Below are 16,983 nucleotides of genomic sequence, written 5' to 3'. Positions count from 1 at the left end.
ATATTTTGCATAGGATGTAGCGTCAAAGCTGACTTCCAAGGAACACCATGAGCCCTAACGGCAGACCTAAATTGTAGATAAAAGAAAAATTATGAGCCAGATAGTTTTAATCTATCTTTAGGATCTTGGAGTGAACAAAGGCCGTCATCCCCTAAAATACAGTCGAATCCGTTAACGACACAGACATGGTGTCGTGGCAGGAAGTTTGGAATGCTGTGAACCAAGAGGTTGTGAGTTCAAATCCCAGGTGAATACTAATTACTGTAGAAATTAACATGCACAATGCAATCATGTATGTCAAATATGTTATTGACACAGACGTGGTGGCGTAGCAGGAAGATTGGTATGCTGTGAATCAAGAGGTTGTGAGTTTGAATACCATTTACTGTTTAAATGAACATGCACAATGTGATCAGCTGTCAGATATATACATGAAAAGCACTGTGCCGGTAGCTATTTCCACAGCCTCTTTCTGCTGGTAAAATAATACTTTTCTAGTTTACATATGAGACAAAATTGAGAAAACACATTTTAAGTTGACTGAATTTTTGCCTACGTTTTCTCATGTTGAAAAACTAAAAATGAAAAGTTGAGTAAACCAACAAAAAAAAGGTCTGTGGAACCAGTTACTTAACAATATTTAGTTACAGTGTACCCAGCCCTTGAGTTCTCAATTGAATGTATGGACAACAGCTGGATCAATGACTACAATCCCAACACTCTGTTTTAATGTTTAGAAACGTTATTAATCCTTCTAGCAATACGGTTTTATAAACCTTTGGAACTTAATTTTCATGTGAGCGAGAAAGATTATTTAAATTATATTATTATTAAATACAAAATATACACTTACTGTGAGCAGTTTTGCAAAGTTGCAACTGTCTGTTTTCACACCACCTCCGCTACCACACATCCTCTCACCTTGCGCTCTCATTTCCATTGGTCCATTCTATTCCACATTTCCGACTGGATCGCATGTATTTCTCAAAATACAACTGGGTGCAACTTAGCAAAAACTAAGCAACAGTGAATCTGAAATTAGAAAGGCAGGTCCCCGGAGAGTGTTTATTGATTAGTTGGCGCGATTTCATGCCAGCGTGTCCCGACAATATTTTGGTTATCTCCGATTGTTCTAGCTTCATATGGGAGTAAAGATGTTTGATGTTTTTTAGATTTGTATCACAAACAATTTTGGTGGGGATGAAAGTGGCCAATTCGTCCCTTTAGACCTATAGATGTCCCCTGTAAGACCCTATGATCCATTAACTGTACATGAGAAAGACAACATCGTGGTGTCATTATACTCCTTATAGTGTGCTCTTAAATATTGAGTATGCCTTGATTGTGAAATATATATTTTTTAGGAATTGTCCACTTTTATAATGATTTTCCCCCAAATGGTTTGTGATACAAATAAAATAAAAAAGTGAGAATTGCCAGAACAATCTGAGATACCAAAAATATTGCCCAAAGATAACAAATGAAAAACAAAGACAAGTACAAACCCATTATAGTTTATTTGACATACAGATGCTTTTGATTTCTGCTCAGGTGGCTTTAGTGAAAGCACAGATCCTGCTTACACAGATAGGCAAACTAGCACTTTGTCCAGGACGCTTCTGAACAAACATGATCAATAATAAGTTGGGAGGAAAACAATGGGGTCCGTCTTCATTCTGTCACAAAATCAATTCAGTCGGTTTGTCTCATGTTTACTACACATCTGGATGCAGTAGCCACATCTGTCTGTCTTTCTGTTAGTGATATCCCATGATAATTTACTCAGCAAAAAACAACAAACAAAAACAAAAAGACATTTAAACAACAACAACAATTCTACATAATGTTACAAATTAAATCTACATTCAAACCAAGACGCAAAGTTTGTTTTTAACTGGGCGGGACCCTTTTAAATAACCGATTCAACAAGCATTTACATTGTCCCGACTCCCAATGACAAACACATCATCATCCCCATACTGTCACATTTGAATGTCTCACTCCTCTACTCTCTGTACAGTCCCATCCAATCACAAGAGCAGTTTTGTACATTCCCGTCCAATCAACAGCAGTCTTGGGTCTCTCTGGTCTGATGAAACTAGAGGACAGGACAGGAAGGGGGAGGCGGCCTCTCAGTGGTGTGTGGTGGAGGGGGGCAGGTAGGTAGGTATGTAGGGGAGAAGTCCTTAGAGTCTGCAGTGGCCCGATCGAGTGACCCCATCTCTCTTGTGCATATACAGTATATATTTAAATAATACAGGTAGCAGCAGCACCCCTTCAGCAAGGAGTTGAGGGGGCGAGGGTGACAAAGAGGGGGTGGAGTGAGAGGACTCCTCCAGGCTTTGTTACTGTTCAGGAGCTCCTCCCTCAGGTGAGACAACATGGTCTCTGTTTTGGCCTCTTCGGCGTCTTTGCTCTGTCTTGTTCCTGTTCTCAGAGTCCTCCCGGTCACCTGCCTCCCCCCTCTCCCTCTCTCTGTCCTTCTTCCTCTCCCGCCGGCCTTCCCCCTGGCTGTCCTTGTCCCGGCGGTTGTCCCGATTTCTCCTCTCGCCCCGCCGCTCACCCTTCCTCCCCTTGCCTTGCCCTAGAGATGGAAAAAAACACAGAACAGAAAACACTTGTTAGTCAACAGCTCAATCTCTCTTTATAATGATTTCTGTTATATTTTCAAGTGATCTACATGATTTTACACAGAGAGCTGGTTGAGGGTCATGGCAGGAGGTGCACTTTCAGATGATGATATGCAGAATAAGATGAATATGAAGAGAGAATGGGTGTGACGAGGATGTCAAAGATCTCTTTTGCATACCAATTTATCAGTGTGCTCTAGTCTTGGTCATATACAATTGTTTACAAACAGTTTACAATTGGCTCATTCATCCCCCTCCTCTCCCCTGTAACTATTCCCCAGGTCGTTGCTGCAAATGAGAACGTGTTCTCAGTCAACTTACCTGGTAAAATAACGGTAAAATAAAAATAAATAAAATAAAAAATACCTGCTGGCTGTCCAGGGAGTAACTAATATGGCACAGTACAAACATGTTCCCCCTATTGACCACAAGAGGTCAGCCTTGCATCACAGACAGTGGCCACACCCTGTGAGCAAGGTTAAGTTCAGCTGTTGCAATTCTCCGCTGATAGGCTTTGTCAAAAATAGAAAGCCTTTAAATAAACTTCAGTTTATCTGCTCTTTCGCCATCTCATAAACAAATCAATTTCATGGAATGTTGTAGAGTTTACCACTGGAAGCTGAAAAGCCCCACATCATTAATATATAACACCCCCCAGAGAGCGAGAGAGAGAGAGAGAGAGAGAAAAGACAGATCGACAGATTGAAACTGGCCCTATTCGTGTTGTGCTGTCCATGTGTAAGCAGCAGGATTGCGAAACTGCTGAGGTAGGCACGGAGCCTCTCTCTCCCCCTGGCCCCCCTTCAGTCTGTGACCATTAATCAGCCCAGCCGTGCTCTGAGCTCCGCTCCATCCTGACCAGGCAGAGAAGGGCTCGCAGCGCACGCCAGCCCAACGCTGACCCACACATTCCTGGGGTCCAGCCAGTGCGATATAGGGCCCTACCATCCAACTCTGTTTAGTCTTCCCTGGCTCTGGTCTGCAGGAATAATGAAAGCCCACCAGCCTCAAAGGTGAGACAAAACTGGTGCTAGCACTAGTGCTAGCTCTTCCCAGCCGTAATCTGTATCTGAACTATCTGAGCTCAGGGCAGGAGAGGAGGAGAGGCCTCCATACATCCCACAAGGCCAGGCAGATTGTAGGGTGTGTGTGTGTCCATTGTGTGTTTATGGCATGTGTGTGTGTTTGTATGGTGTGTGTGTATAGTGCAGTGTGAAAGAGGCATTATTGAAAGGGGTTTGGTGGGTTGCTCTTGCAGCAGGAGTGTAGGGTCCAAACAATGTGTGTGGGTGTAGAGAGGGATAGAGAGAAAGGGAGAGCAAGAGAGTGAGAGATAACTAGAGAGAGAGAGAGAGACTGGAACAGAGACACAAATAGCAAGAGCGTGACAGAGCGAGAGAATGATAGAGAGAGAAATAATGATAGAGACACATACACAGAGAGAGAGAGAGAGAGAGAGATAGATAGAGAGGGAGGGAGGGAGATAGATAGAGAGGGAGACAGAGTCACCCAGAGAGACAGGGAGATAGAGACAGACACACACACACACACACACACACACACACACACACACACACACACACACACACACACACACACAGATGGAGACAAAGAGAGACACACAGAGAGACAGGGAGATAGAGAGAGACACACCCAGAGAGACAGGGAGATCGAGAGAGAGACAGGGAGACAGAGACACTCAGAGAGACAGGAAGATAGAGTTAGACACACACACAGAGAGAATCAACTATTAAAGACTACCAGAAGCCACTGGATTCTCCAATTACCTTGATTGAGCTACAGGACAAAATAAAAACCCTCCAACCCAAAAAGGCATGTGGTGTTGATTGTATTCTCAATGAAATGATCAAATATACAGACAACAAATTCCAATTGGCTATACTAAAACTCTTTAACATCATCCTTAGCTCTGGCATCTACCCCAATATTTGGAACCAAGGACTGATCACCGCAATCCACAAAAGTGGAGACAAATTTGACCCCAATAATTACCGTGGGATATGCGTCAACAGCAACCTTGGGAAAATCCTCTGCATTATCATTAACAGCAGACTCATACATTTCCTCAGTGAAAACAATGTACCGAGCAAATGTCAAATTGGCTTTTTACCAAATGACTGTACAACAGACCATGTATTCACCCTGCACACCCTAATTGACAAACAAACAAACTAAAACAAAGGCAAAGTCTTCTCATGCTTTGTTGATTTCAAAAAAGCGTTCGACTCAATTTGGCATGAGGGTCTGCTATACAAATTGATGGAAAGTGGTGTTGGGGGTAAAACATATGATATTATAAAATCCATGTACACAAACAACAAGTGTGCGGTTAAAATAGGCAAAAAACACACACATTTCTTCCCACAGGGCCGTGGGGTGAGACAGGGATGCAGCTTAAGCCCCACCCTCTTCAACATACATATCAACGAATTGGCGCGGGCACTAGAAAAGTCTGCAGCACCCGGCCTCACCCTACTAGAATCTGAAGTCAAATGTCTACTGTTTGCTGATGATCTGGTGCTTCTGTCACCAACCAAGGAGGGCCTACAGCAGCACCTAGATATTCTGCACAGATTCTGCCAGACCTGGGCCCTGACAGTAAATCTCAGTAAGACCAAAATAATGGTGTTCCAAAAAAGGTCCAGTCGCCAGGACCACAAATACAAATTCCATCTAGACACTGTTGCCCTAGAGCACACAAAAACTATACATACCTTGGCCTAAACATCAGCGCCACAGGTAACTTCCACAAAGCTGTGAACGATCTGATAGACAAGGCAAGAAGGGAATTCTATGCCATCAAAAGGAACATAAAATTCAACATACCAATTAGGATCTGGCTAAAAATAATTTAATCAGTCATAGAACCCACTGCCCTTTATGGTTGTGAGGTCTGGGGACCGCTCACCAACCAAGAATTCACAAAATGGGACAAACACCAAATTGAGACTCTGCATGCAGAATTCTGCAAAAATATCCTCTGTGTACAACGTAGAACACCAAATAATGCATGCAGAGCAGAATTAGGCCGATACCCGCTAATTATCAAAATCCAGAAAAGAGCTGTTAAAAACTTCTTGTCAATAGGGAGGTGCTATTTTCACTTTGGAAAAAATCGTGCCCAATTTAAACGGCCTCGTACTCTATTCTAGATCATACAATATGCATATTATTATTACTATTGGATAGAAAACACTCAAGTTTCTAAAACTGTTTGAATTATATCTGTGAGTAAAACAGAACTCATTTGGCAGCAAACTTCCAGATAGGAAGTGAAAATTCTGAAAATGGGGCTCTGTTTCAGGGCCTGCCTATTCAACTGGCTTATATTTATCGATATACATGCACTTCATATGCCTTCCACTAGATGTCAGCAGGCAGTGGAAGGTGGAATGGGGTGTCTAGCTTGATCTGAGGTCGAATAAGAGCTTTTGGAGTGACAGGTCAGGAATTTCCTTTCTCTACCTAGGCGCGCGAAGCACCTCGATATTGTCTTCTGATAAGCGTTCGGTTTACACGGCGAATATCTCCGGCTCTGATTTTATTTGATACATGTGATAATAACATCGTAAAGTATGTTTTTTCAAACGAGTTTTATCAGATTATTCAACGTTTATTGGGACTTTTGGAGTTTTCCGTTCTTTGCGTAGAGAGAAGATGGGAACGTTATCAAGCTTGGCTAGCATTGTGGCGCGAATTCGACAGAAGAAAAGGACATTCTAAAACCAAACAACGATTTATTCTGGACCAAGGACTCCTTGTACAAGATTCTGATGGAAGCTCAGCAAAAGTAAGAACAATTTATGATGTTATTTCGTATTTCTGTGGAAAATGTTGATTCCTATTCTCTGCCGTTTTGGCGAGCGCTGTCTCGCAATAACGCAAGCTGTTTGTTATGGTAAAGTTATTTTTTTAAATCTAACACGGTGGTTGCATTAAGAACCAGTGTATCTTTCATTTGCCATACAACAAGTATTTTTATGTAAAGTTTATGATGAGTTCTTTGGTCAGATTAGGTGAGTGTCCAAAATATCTCTGGAGATTCTGGTGAATCGATGCTACGTATTCACAATGTATAATCAGGATTTGTAGCTCTAAATATGCACATTTTCGAACAAAACATAAGTGTATTGTATAACCTCATGTTATAAGACTGTCATCTGATGAATTTGTTCAAGGTTAGTGATTCATTTTATCTCTATTTTGTCAGTTTTGTGCAAGCTATTTTTGCGGGGAGTAAATTGCGTTGTGTGTTTGGCTACTGTAGTGAGCTAATAGAAATATATATTGTGTTTTCGCTGTAAAACACTTAAAAAAATCGGAAATATTGGCTGGATTCACAAGATGTTTATCTTTCATTTGCTGTACACCATGTATTTTTCATAAATGTTTTATGATGAGTATTTAGGTATTTCACGTTGCTCTCTGTAATTATTCCGGCTGCTTCGGTGCTATTTGTGATGGTGGCTGCAATGTAAAACTATGATTTATACCTCAAATATGCACATTTTTCGGACAAACCATAAATGTATTGTATAACATGTTATAAGACTGTCATCTGATGAAGTTGTTTCTTGGTTAGTGACTAATTATATCTCTATTTGGTCGGTTTTGTGATAGCTACCTATGCGGTAGAAACATGGTGAAAATATGCGGTTGAGTCTTTGGCTATTGTGGTTAGCTAATAGAAATACATTGTGTTTTCGCTGTAAAACATTTGAAAAATTGGAAATGATGGCTGGATTCACAAGATATTTATCTTTCATTTGCTGTATTGGACTTGTGATTTCATGAAAATTATATTATATGATATCCCTGTCCCGTTAGGCTAGGCTATGCTAGTCAGCTTTTTTGATGAGGATGCTCCCGGATCCGGGATGGGTATCACTGAAAGGTTAAATTCTACAACCGCCTAAAATGAAGCGATTCCCAAACCTTCCATAACAAAGCCATCACCTACAGAGAGATGAACCTGGAGAAGAGTCCCCTAAGCAAGCAGGTCCTGGGGCTCTGTTCACAAACACACCCCACAGAGCCCTAGGACAGCAGCACAATTAGACCCAACCAAGTCATGAGAAAACAAATAGATAATTACTTGACACATTGGAAAGAATTAACAAAAAAACAGAGCAAACGTGAATGCTATTTGGCCCTAAACAGAGAGTACACAGTGGCAGAATACCTGACCACCGTGACTGACCCAAACTTAAGGAAAGCTTTGACTATGTACAGACTCAGTGAGCACAGCCTTGCTATTGAGAAAGGCCGCCGTAGGCAGACATGGCTCTCAAGAGAAGACAGGCTATGTGCACACTGCCCACAAAATGAGGTGGAAACTGAGCTGCACTTCCTGACCTCCTGCTCCTGTATGACCATATTAGAGACACATATTTCCCTCAGATTACACAGATCCCACAAAGAATTCGAAAACAAACCCAATTTTGAAATTCCACAGTGTGCCATCACAGCAGCAAGACTGGTGACCTGTTGCCACAAGAAAAGGGCAACCAGTGAAGAACAAACACCATTGTAAATACAACCCATATTCATGCTTATTTATTTTCCCTTGTTTACTTTAACCATTTGTACATTGTTACAACACGGTATATATACATAATATGACATTTTTTATGTTTTTATTCTTTTGAAACTTCTGTATGTGTAATGTTTACTGTTAATTTGTATTGTTTATTTCACTTTTGTATATTATCGACCTCATTTGCTTTGGCAATGTTAACACATGTTTCCCATGCCAATAAAGCCCCTTGACTTGAATTGAATTGAATTGAGAGGGAGACAGAGAGAGAGAGATAGATAGATAGAGAAACAAGGAGAGAAACACACCCAGAGAGACAGGGAGAAAGAGAGTAGAGACAGGGAGATAGAGACACAGAGAGAGAGAGAGAGAGAGAGAGAGAGAGGGAGACAGAGAGAGACACACAGAGAGACATTGAGATAGATAGAGAAACAAGGAGAGACAGGGAGATAGAGAGAGACACACCCATAGAGACAGGGAGATAGAGAGAGAGACAGGGAGACAGAGAGAGAGACAGGGAGACAGAGAGAGATACTCAGAGAGACAGAGAGACACACAGAGATAGACAGGGAGATAGAGAGACAGACATATATATATTATACAGTATATAGATAGAGAGAGAGAGACAAAATGTCAAAAATAGAAAACAATTAGAGAGTGCCATTTCCCCAAATTTGAAACCCTTATTCAAGGTTTATTTATTGAAACCCTTATTCAAGGTTATTCAAGAGAGACAGTGATATACTATATACAGTTGAAGTCGGAAGTTTACATACACCTTAGCAAAATACATTTAAACTCAGTTTTTCACAATTGCTGACATTTAATCTAATTAAAAATTCCCCGTCTTAGGTCAGTTAGGATCACCACTTTATTTTAAGAATGTGAAATGTCAGAATAATAGTAGAGAGAATGATTTATTTCAGCTTTTATTTCTTTCATCACATTCCCAGTGGGTCAGAAGTTGTCACGTTCCTGACCGGTTTTCTGTTATTTTGTATGTGTTTGACGGTCAGGGCGTGAGTTTGGGTGGGTAGTCTATGTTGTGTGTTTTTTTTTTGTTTTTTTGGGGGGGGTGGATCAGCTTAATATTGCGGAAAGAATGTTGCTTCCAATGTAATTGTCTGCATCATTTCCAATCCCCCATATTTTTTGGGGTAAATATATATATCCATTCACGTATGCATACATATACACATATATACATACACATACCTACATAGACATACATACTTTTTTTAAAGAGTATACCTTTATTATTATTCCCCGCAAACCCTACCACCGATCCCCCAATTGGAGTAAACTGATAAACATTTCTGTTTTTACCTTCAATTTATACATCTTATACACATTTTACAGACACAGTCTGCTTTATAATAGTTCTCTCTTGTTTGTTCTTAGTCCTTCCTCTATTTCTGTTGTCCATCCAGTTTGATTTCCACTTGTAACTGTGCTATTTCTCAATAGCCCCGCACCTATACACATTTCACAGATCCCGTATGCCCTACATTGTTTATCTTGTTATTAGTCCCACCCTTCAGCTCCACTCAACCTTTCCCATCTATCTTCCAACATCATCCATTTCGGATTTTTATTTGCCATATATTTTTCAACTGTGCTGTGATGCTTCACAAAAGATTTGAATCTTCCCATTCTCATAGCTTCCACGGATTGTAAATTAAAAATAAACATTTTTGCAAAAATAATTATTATATTATTGATTGATTGACTATGGCTTTTCAGATCCCCCAGTATTGCTATCTGTAGCGTTAGTTCTACGCAAATGTTGCAATTCTTCAACCATTCCTGGACCTGTGACCAAAAACGAGCTACATGCGGACAATACCAAAATAAATGGTCTAATGACTCTGCCTCCTCACAGCAGAATCTACAGAGCTGGGAAGATTGTATCCCCCATATTTATAACATTCTATTAGTTGCAAGAATTTTGTACAATAATTGAAATTGAAAAATTCGAAGTTTTGAATCCGGCGTTGTTTTGCGTATCAATTCATAAACCATGTGCCATGGAATGGGTACATCGAAAATCTCTTCCCAACTATTTTGCAACTTATATGGCACAGCTGTAAGTTTTTTGGTCCTTAAATGAAATTGGTATATGTTTTTATTTATCACACTTTTCTTTAACCATTTACGTTCTTTAATATAAGGCCGACATACAAGTTCCTTACTTTTATCCCCTTCCACCTGCCTCTTCCATTTTTGTGGTAATGCTGCAATTAATTGGTTGTAATTTTGGGTAGAGCAGACATTTCCATATGTCTGTGTTAGCTGCATGTGTGACATTACTCCACCAGTCCTATTTATGATATCATTCACAAAAATTATACCTTTTTTAAACATTTCTTCGATAAATACAGTTTTTTTATCAATTACTATATTTGAATTTAACCACAAGATTTGTTGTACTATTTGTTCCGTCCTTTTAGGTGGATTCAACTGAAATTGCAACCAACTTTCTAAGGCTTGTTTAAAAAATAAAGATATTTTGGAGATTATTTCCTTTTCAAGCAACCGAAAGTGAGCAGGTGTAATCTGAATAAAGGGAAAAAGGCCCTTCTTAAACATAGGATGAGACATTCGTACCAATCTACTAGAGAACCAGTTTGGATTTAAGTATAACTTTTGTATGACTGATGCCTTTAGTGAGAGGTCTAATGCTTTAATATTTAATAATTTCTGCCCTCCGAATTCATATTCGCTATATAAATAGGCCCTTTTAATTTTATCTGGCTTGCCGTTCCAAATAAAATTGAATATTTTTTGTTCATATAATTTAAAAAGCAGGTCACTAGGTGTAGGCAAAACCATAAGCAAATAGGTAAACTGTGATATGATTAAAGAGTTAATCAGGGTGATTTTCCCACAAATAGACAGGTATTTTCCTTTCCATGGTAGCAAGATCTTATCTATTTTTGTTAACTTTCTATAAAAATTTATTGGAGTGAGATCATTTCTTTCTTTTGGGATTTGTATACCGAGTATGTCCACATCACCGTCAGACCATTTAATTGGTAAACTACATGGCAATGTAAAATGTGTATTTTTTAGTGATCCAATACGTAATATGGTACATTTATCATAATTTGGTTTTAATCCAGAGAGGATAGCAAATGTATCTAGATCCTCTAAGAGGCCGTGGAGAGATTCTAGTTGTGGTTTTAAAAGAAAACATGAATCATCAGCGTACAATGACACCTTAGTTTTTAGGCCCTGGATTTCTAATCCCTTAATATTAATGTTTGATCTAATTTTAACAGCTAACATTTCGATGGCAATAATAAATAGATATGCCGATAGTGGACAACCTTGTTTTACTCCTCTAGATAGTTTTAAACTTTCTGAGATGTAGCCATTATTTACTATTTTACACCTAGGGTTACTATACATAATTTTTACCCATTTTATAAGAGATTCCCCAAAATTGAAATATTCTAGGCATTTATATATAAACTCCAGTCGTACTTTATCAAAGGCCTTTTCAACATCAGCTATGAAAACCAGGCCTGGTGTCCCCGATATTTCATAGTGTTCCATTGTTTCCAGTACTTGCCTTATATTATCTCCAATGTATCGTCCATGTAAAAAACCTGTCTGATTAGGATGAATAATATCTGACAAAACTTTTTTTATTCTATGCGCTTAGCATTTTGCTAGGATTTTTGCATCACAACACTGAAGTGTAAGAGGTCTCCAATTTTTTAAATGGACTGGATCTTTATATATACCACTTGGGTCCTGTTTCAGTAATAATGATATCACACCTTCTTGTTGCGTGTCTGATAATCTATAATTTATATAGGAGTGGTTAAAACAAGCTAATAATGGTCCTTTGAGTATATCAAAAAAATGTTTGTATACTTCCACTGGTATGCCATCCAGTCCTGGAGTTTTCCCATCCTTAAAGGCCCCAATTGCATCAAGTAGTTCCTCCTCTGTAATTAGGCCTTCACATGAGTCTTTCTGTACAGATGTTAACCTGTTGGGGATGGGGGCGCTGTTTAGACTATTTATGCTAATGTGGCTAATTTTTTAAACGGCTTCCCACAAAATCCTTGATCGTACAATATGCATATTATTATTATTATTGGATAGAAAACAGTCTATAGTTTCTATAGGAGTTGAAATTTTGTCTCTAAGTGGAACAGAGCCCATTCTACAGCAATTTCCCTGACATGGAGTCAGATTTGAGAAACGTTGGCCACTTTTCTGAAGTCATTTAAACGGGCACTGTCGTTGCTATGACTATACGGACACTTCTTACGTCTTCCCCTGGATGCCTTTACGTGATGACGATTCCAACGGGCTCGATTGCTCGTTCACAGGCCCTACAAATGAAAAAAACCTTTAGCTAGCAAGTCTTTTCTTGCTGCGTAACGCGCGTGGAAGACACCGACCCTCTCCTGTTCCAAGCATTAGTTTAGCCTGTTATATTTCTCCGGTCATCTTTTCACTCGTTATAGGAGTTACAAACATCACAAAGTAGTTAATTTAAAGCGTTTTATAGCAATTTATATCCGTTTAGTGCGATTTTGTGACATTTATTTTTGCAACGATGTGAAAAGTTGGACACGCTTTTCAGTTCATCCCGAACGTAGTTGACATTTCCACATGGCAAGAGGACAGCTTTCCACCAAAAGACGATTTCTCCCAAGAAAGGATCCTTTGCCCAAGATACTGATGGAAGAACAGCTCAAGGTAGGACATTTTTATTATGATAAATCGTGTTTCTGTCGAAACATTTTAGTGGCTTAGGACGCCATGTTTTTTGACGTAGCTTCGCTTGGCGCAAACTGTATTGAAAAGTAAGGATAAATTAAAAAATGTAATAACGCAATTGTATTAAGAATTAAATTGTCTATCAATCCCTGTCCACCCTATATTTTTTAGTCACGTTTATGAGTATTTATGTATAAGAGTAGATCACTGTCTAAGTGGCGCAAGGACAAATTCTGACCAGCCGAGTTACATTTCACATTGTCTAACCATGATTTTGGTGGCTAAATATAAACATTTTCGATCAAACTGTATATGCATGTTGTAATGTGATGTTACAGGAGTGTCATCGGAAGAATTCTGAGAAGGTTAGTGAAAAAATTAATATCTTTTGGCGATGTTGACTTTTATCGCTCACTTTGGCTAGAATCAATGCTGGGCTGCTAATTGCTATGTGCTAAGCTAATATAACGATTTATTGTGTTTTCGCTGTAAGACACTTAGAAAATCTGAAATATTGTCTGTATTCACAGGATCTGTGTCTTTCGATTCGTGTATGCTGTGTATTTTTACGAAATGTTTGATGATTAGTAGTTAGGTAAACACGTTGCTCATTGTAATTATTCTAGTCCATTTGTGATGGTGGGTGCAATTGTAAACTATGCCATATACCTGAAATATGCACTTTTTTCTAACAAAACCTATCCCATACCATAAATATGTTATCAGACTGTCATCTAATGAGTTTTTTTGTTGGTTAGGGGCTATAAATATCTTAGTTTAGCCGAATTGGTGATGGCTACTGGTGTTGGTGGACAAATAAAAGATGGTGGAATATGCTAATGTGTTTTTAGGTAATAGATGTACATCTTTACATATTGTGTCTTCCCTGTAAAACATTTTAAAAATCGGAAATGTTGACTGGATTCATAAGATCTGTGTCTTTCATTAGCTGTATTGGACTTTAATGTGTGAAAGTTAAATATTTTAAAAAAATATTTTTTTTGAATTTCGCGGCACTGGTTTTTCAGTGGGGGGGGGGGGGGTGTGCCGCTAGCGCCACGCTGATCCTAGACAGGTTAATTTTACATTATTATTAGGGAAAAAATCCATACAATTAGTTTCAGTTAGTGGAGATGGAGGAGCCTGAAACGAAAATATATTCTTAAAGTACTTTACTTCCTCTTTCAAAATATCATTTGGTGAATCATGCGTGACTCCATCCTTTGTAACAAGTTTTAATACGGTTTTTTTGGTAGCATTTCTATATTGAAGATTGAAAAAGAATTTGTTGCATTTTTCCCCATATTCCATCCAGTTCGCTTTATTTTTGTAATATATTACACTGGATCTTTCTTGAATAAGTTCCTCCATTTCTTTTTGTTTTTCCTCTAACTTATTCTGTGCCTCTATGGTACCGTTTTTATTGTTATCTAACTGTACTGTTAGTCCTTCAATTTCCTTTGTTAATATGGACTCTTTTGATCGAAATTGCTTTTGTTTTATAGATGAGTACTGAATTGCATGGCCTCTAAAGGCACACTTAAAAGTGTCCCATACAATATGGGGATCTGCTGTACCTATGTTATGTCTAAAAAAGTCAGTTATAAATTCTTCTGTCCTAGTTCTAAACAATTTATCATCTAGTAGGCTTTGATTAAATTTCCAATATCCTCGCCCACGTGGAAATTCTGTAAGAGTAATATATATGCCAATTATGTGATGGTCCGACCGCATTCTGTCCCCTATCAAACACTTTTTAACTTTTGGTGCCAGAGAGAATGATATAAGAAAGTAGTCAAGGCGACTAGCTTGATTAAGCCTCCGCCATGTATATCTCACTAGGTCAGGGTATTTAAGTCTCCATATATCCACTAATTCCAATATATCCATGACATTCCTGATTTCCTTAAGTGCCTGAGGGTGATAGTTTGTAGTGTGATTTCCTTTCCGGTCCATAGAGGTATTTAAGACCGTATTAAAATCTCTCACTATAATAATAGAGTCTAGTGTTGCTTGTAGAGTTGATACATTCTTATATATATTGTCAAAGAAGCTTGGATCATCATTATTCGGACCGTATAGGTTAATAAGCCATATATGTTTATTGTCCAATAACATATTTAAAATAATCCATCTACCTTGAGGATCTGTTTGGACAAGTTGCACATTTGGATCAAAGTTATTATTAATTAAAACCATCACCCCTTTTGAATTTCTTTGCCCATGGGAGAAATATATTTTGCCCCCCCAGTTCTTTTTCCACAAAACTTCATCTAAAACTGTCGAATGGGTTTCCTGTAAACAGTCGATATTATAATCCTTCTCTTTTAGCCAGGTAAATACTGATCGTCTTTTCTTATTATCTGCTAAGCCATTACAATTGTAACTGGCTATACTTATTTCACCACTTACCATACTGAGACACACCTTTCAATTATTTTTATCAAAATATATGTTTGTAAACGTCCTATTAAAAAGTAACATAATGATTGAGTGTCTATATAGTTGTACCATGACATTAGCATCTCCACTAAGCAAACCTCCAATTGGTCCCCACTATTCCACCCGCCAAAAGCCCCCATCTCGAGTTGGGTTGTCATCCCAATGCCCGGCAGACCACCCCCGACCCCCCGCATCGCACAGCCCCGGACCGACTGGGATCCATCCTTCGAAAAGTGCACACAGCACCATCCACCGAACCGAAGCAGATCCATTGCCAAATGCATTTCCATCGCCCTCACCTCGATTTTTATTACATATTGCTGTGAATCATCCTCTATAGTCCCTAACATCTTTTACTTCTTCCTTCGCAACAGTTGTGGGATACACACATACACCCACACACATTCAGCCCTTACCCCCACACAACCATAAGCTCACCCTCTCAACAATTGCACCATCCCAGAGCCCAACTCAAGATGGGTCATGATTTACAAATGTACTTGCAGTTGCAGCTGCATGAGAAGGCTTGCAAGACCGCGCAAAAAATGAGCATAAATGTAGAGATTTATTTACCATTGTCACATCCTAGATGATGGAGGTCAAATGTACACCTTCTTCCTGAAACACCCACAATACGGTCATCCATTTTGACCATGTTCCCAAGCATCTCCATGCAGTCCGATTGGTTTCGTGCCACCAGGGCCACAATAATATACCCCCTCTCTGAATGTCCGAGTGTGACCCCCTCCCCATGGGTTACTGCAGCTAGTGTTGCCAGCACTGCCATTGCCTGGGTGGGGGCACCCCACCGGAATCCCCACCGGCTAGGTACAAGGTCGTCAAGGTTCTCATTAGCAGCTTTGAGAATTTCCTTGTTTATTATGCTCTCCCTTTAGGGGGCTTTGGCTTTGCAGGACCAACCCTGCCAAGCAGGCTCAGAATCTTGAGGGGGCAGTGCTGCTCATGGTCCCTGTCCTCATTTTGGCTGCATACAGACCGTTTACAGCATGCACATAAAACAGTTAGGGACTTCTCCTTAGTATCTGGGCCATTCATGTGGGTGTCTAGGGTATAGGGCCATGGACCGTACCATTAAAATAGGATAATAAATAATTAGATATAATTTATTTTAAAAATGTAGTTCCCCATGATAGGACAATAAATAAATAAGACGTATAATTCATTATAAAAGTATATCCATCATTTGAACAACATTGAAAGCCCTCTCATACCCGGCCCACAGCAATACACTGGCTCTGGGATATGCAACTATTTCATTACTCACTCACTCAACTTTCCAAACATAACAAATAAAAATAAACACACACCACACCATCCACACATACTGTGCCTTCTGTTTACTTAGTTTTTATCTTCACTATGTAGAAATAGTGCTTGTGTTCAATTAGTTATATGTGAAGATTTATAGAAAAGCTATATTTTGTATTGTATTGTTACAATCAGTAACCGGGCTTGAATTGTGTTTATTTTCCTCATCTATGGGAACTTTGTAATTTTTAAAATAACCATGGAGTAATCTTTGTGTCTCTGAACAACTGGTTATCAATATATAGTTTATCCACGACGAGAGCTACTCGTTTCGCTTTTAATCTA

At 39.1% G+C, this 16,983-nt stretch overlaps 1 protein-coding gene across 1 annotated transcript in view; it reads right to left on the bottom strand.

Moving 5' to 3' along the window:
* Nucleotides 1–1,502: 1,502 nt before the first annotated feature.
* Nucleotides 1,503–16,983, bottom strand: part of LOC129857364 (R-spondin-3-like) — a 41,269-nt gene continuing 25,788 nt past the window's right edge. Inside the window, exon 6 of the mRNA XM_055925524.1 lies at nt 1,503–2,584. Coding sequence (XP_055781499.1) covers nt 2,346–2,584 — 239 coding nt within the window. The 3' untranslated portion in view covers nt 1,503–2,345. The remainder of the gene's footprint in view (nt 2,585–16,983) is intronic.

Source organism: Salvelinus fontinalis, chromosome 6 (genome assembly GCF_029448725.1).
Source record: "Salvelinus fontinalis isolate EN_2023a chromosome 6, ASM2944872v1, whole genome shotgun sequence".
NCBI lineage: Eukaryota > Metazoa > Chordata > Actinopteri > Salmoniformes > Salmonidae > Salvelinus > Salvelinus fontinalis.
The sequence above is the reverse complement of the archived record's forward strand: the minus strand, read 5'-3'. Positions and strand labels throughout refer to the sequence as shown.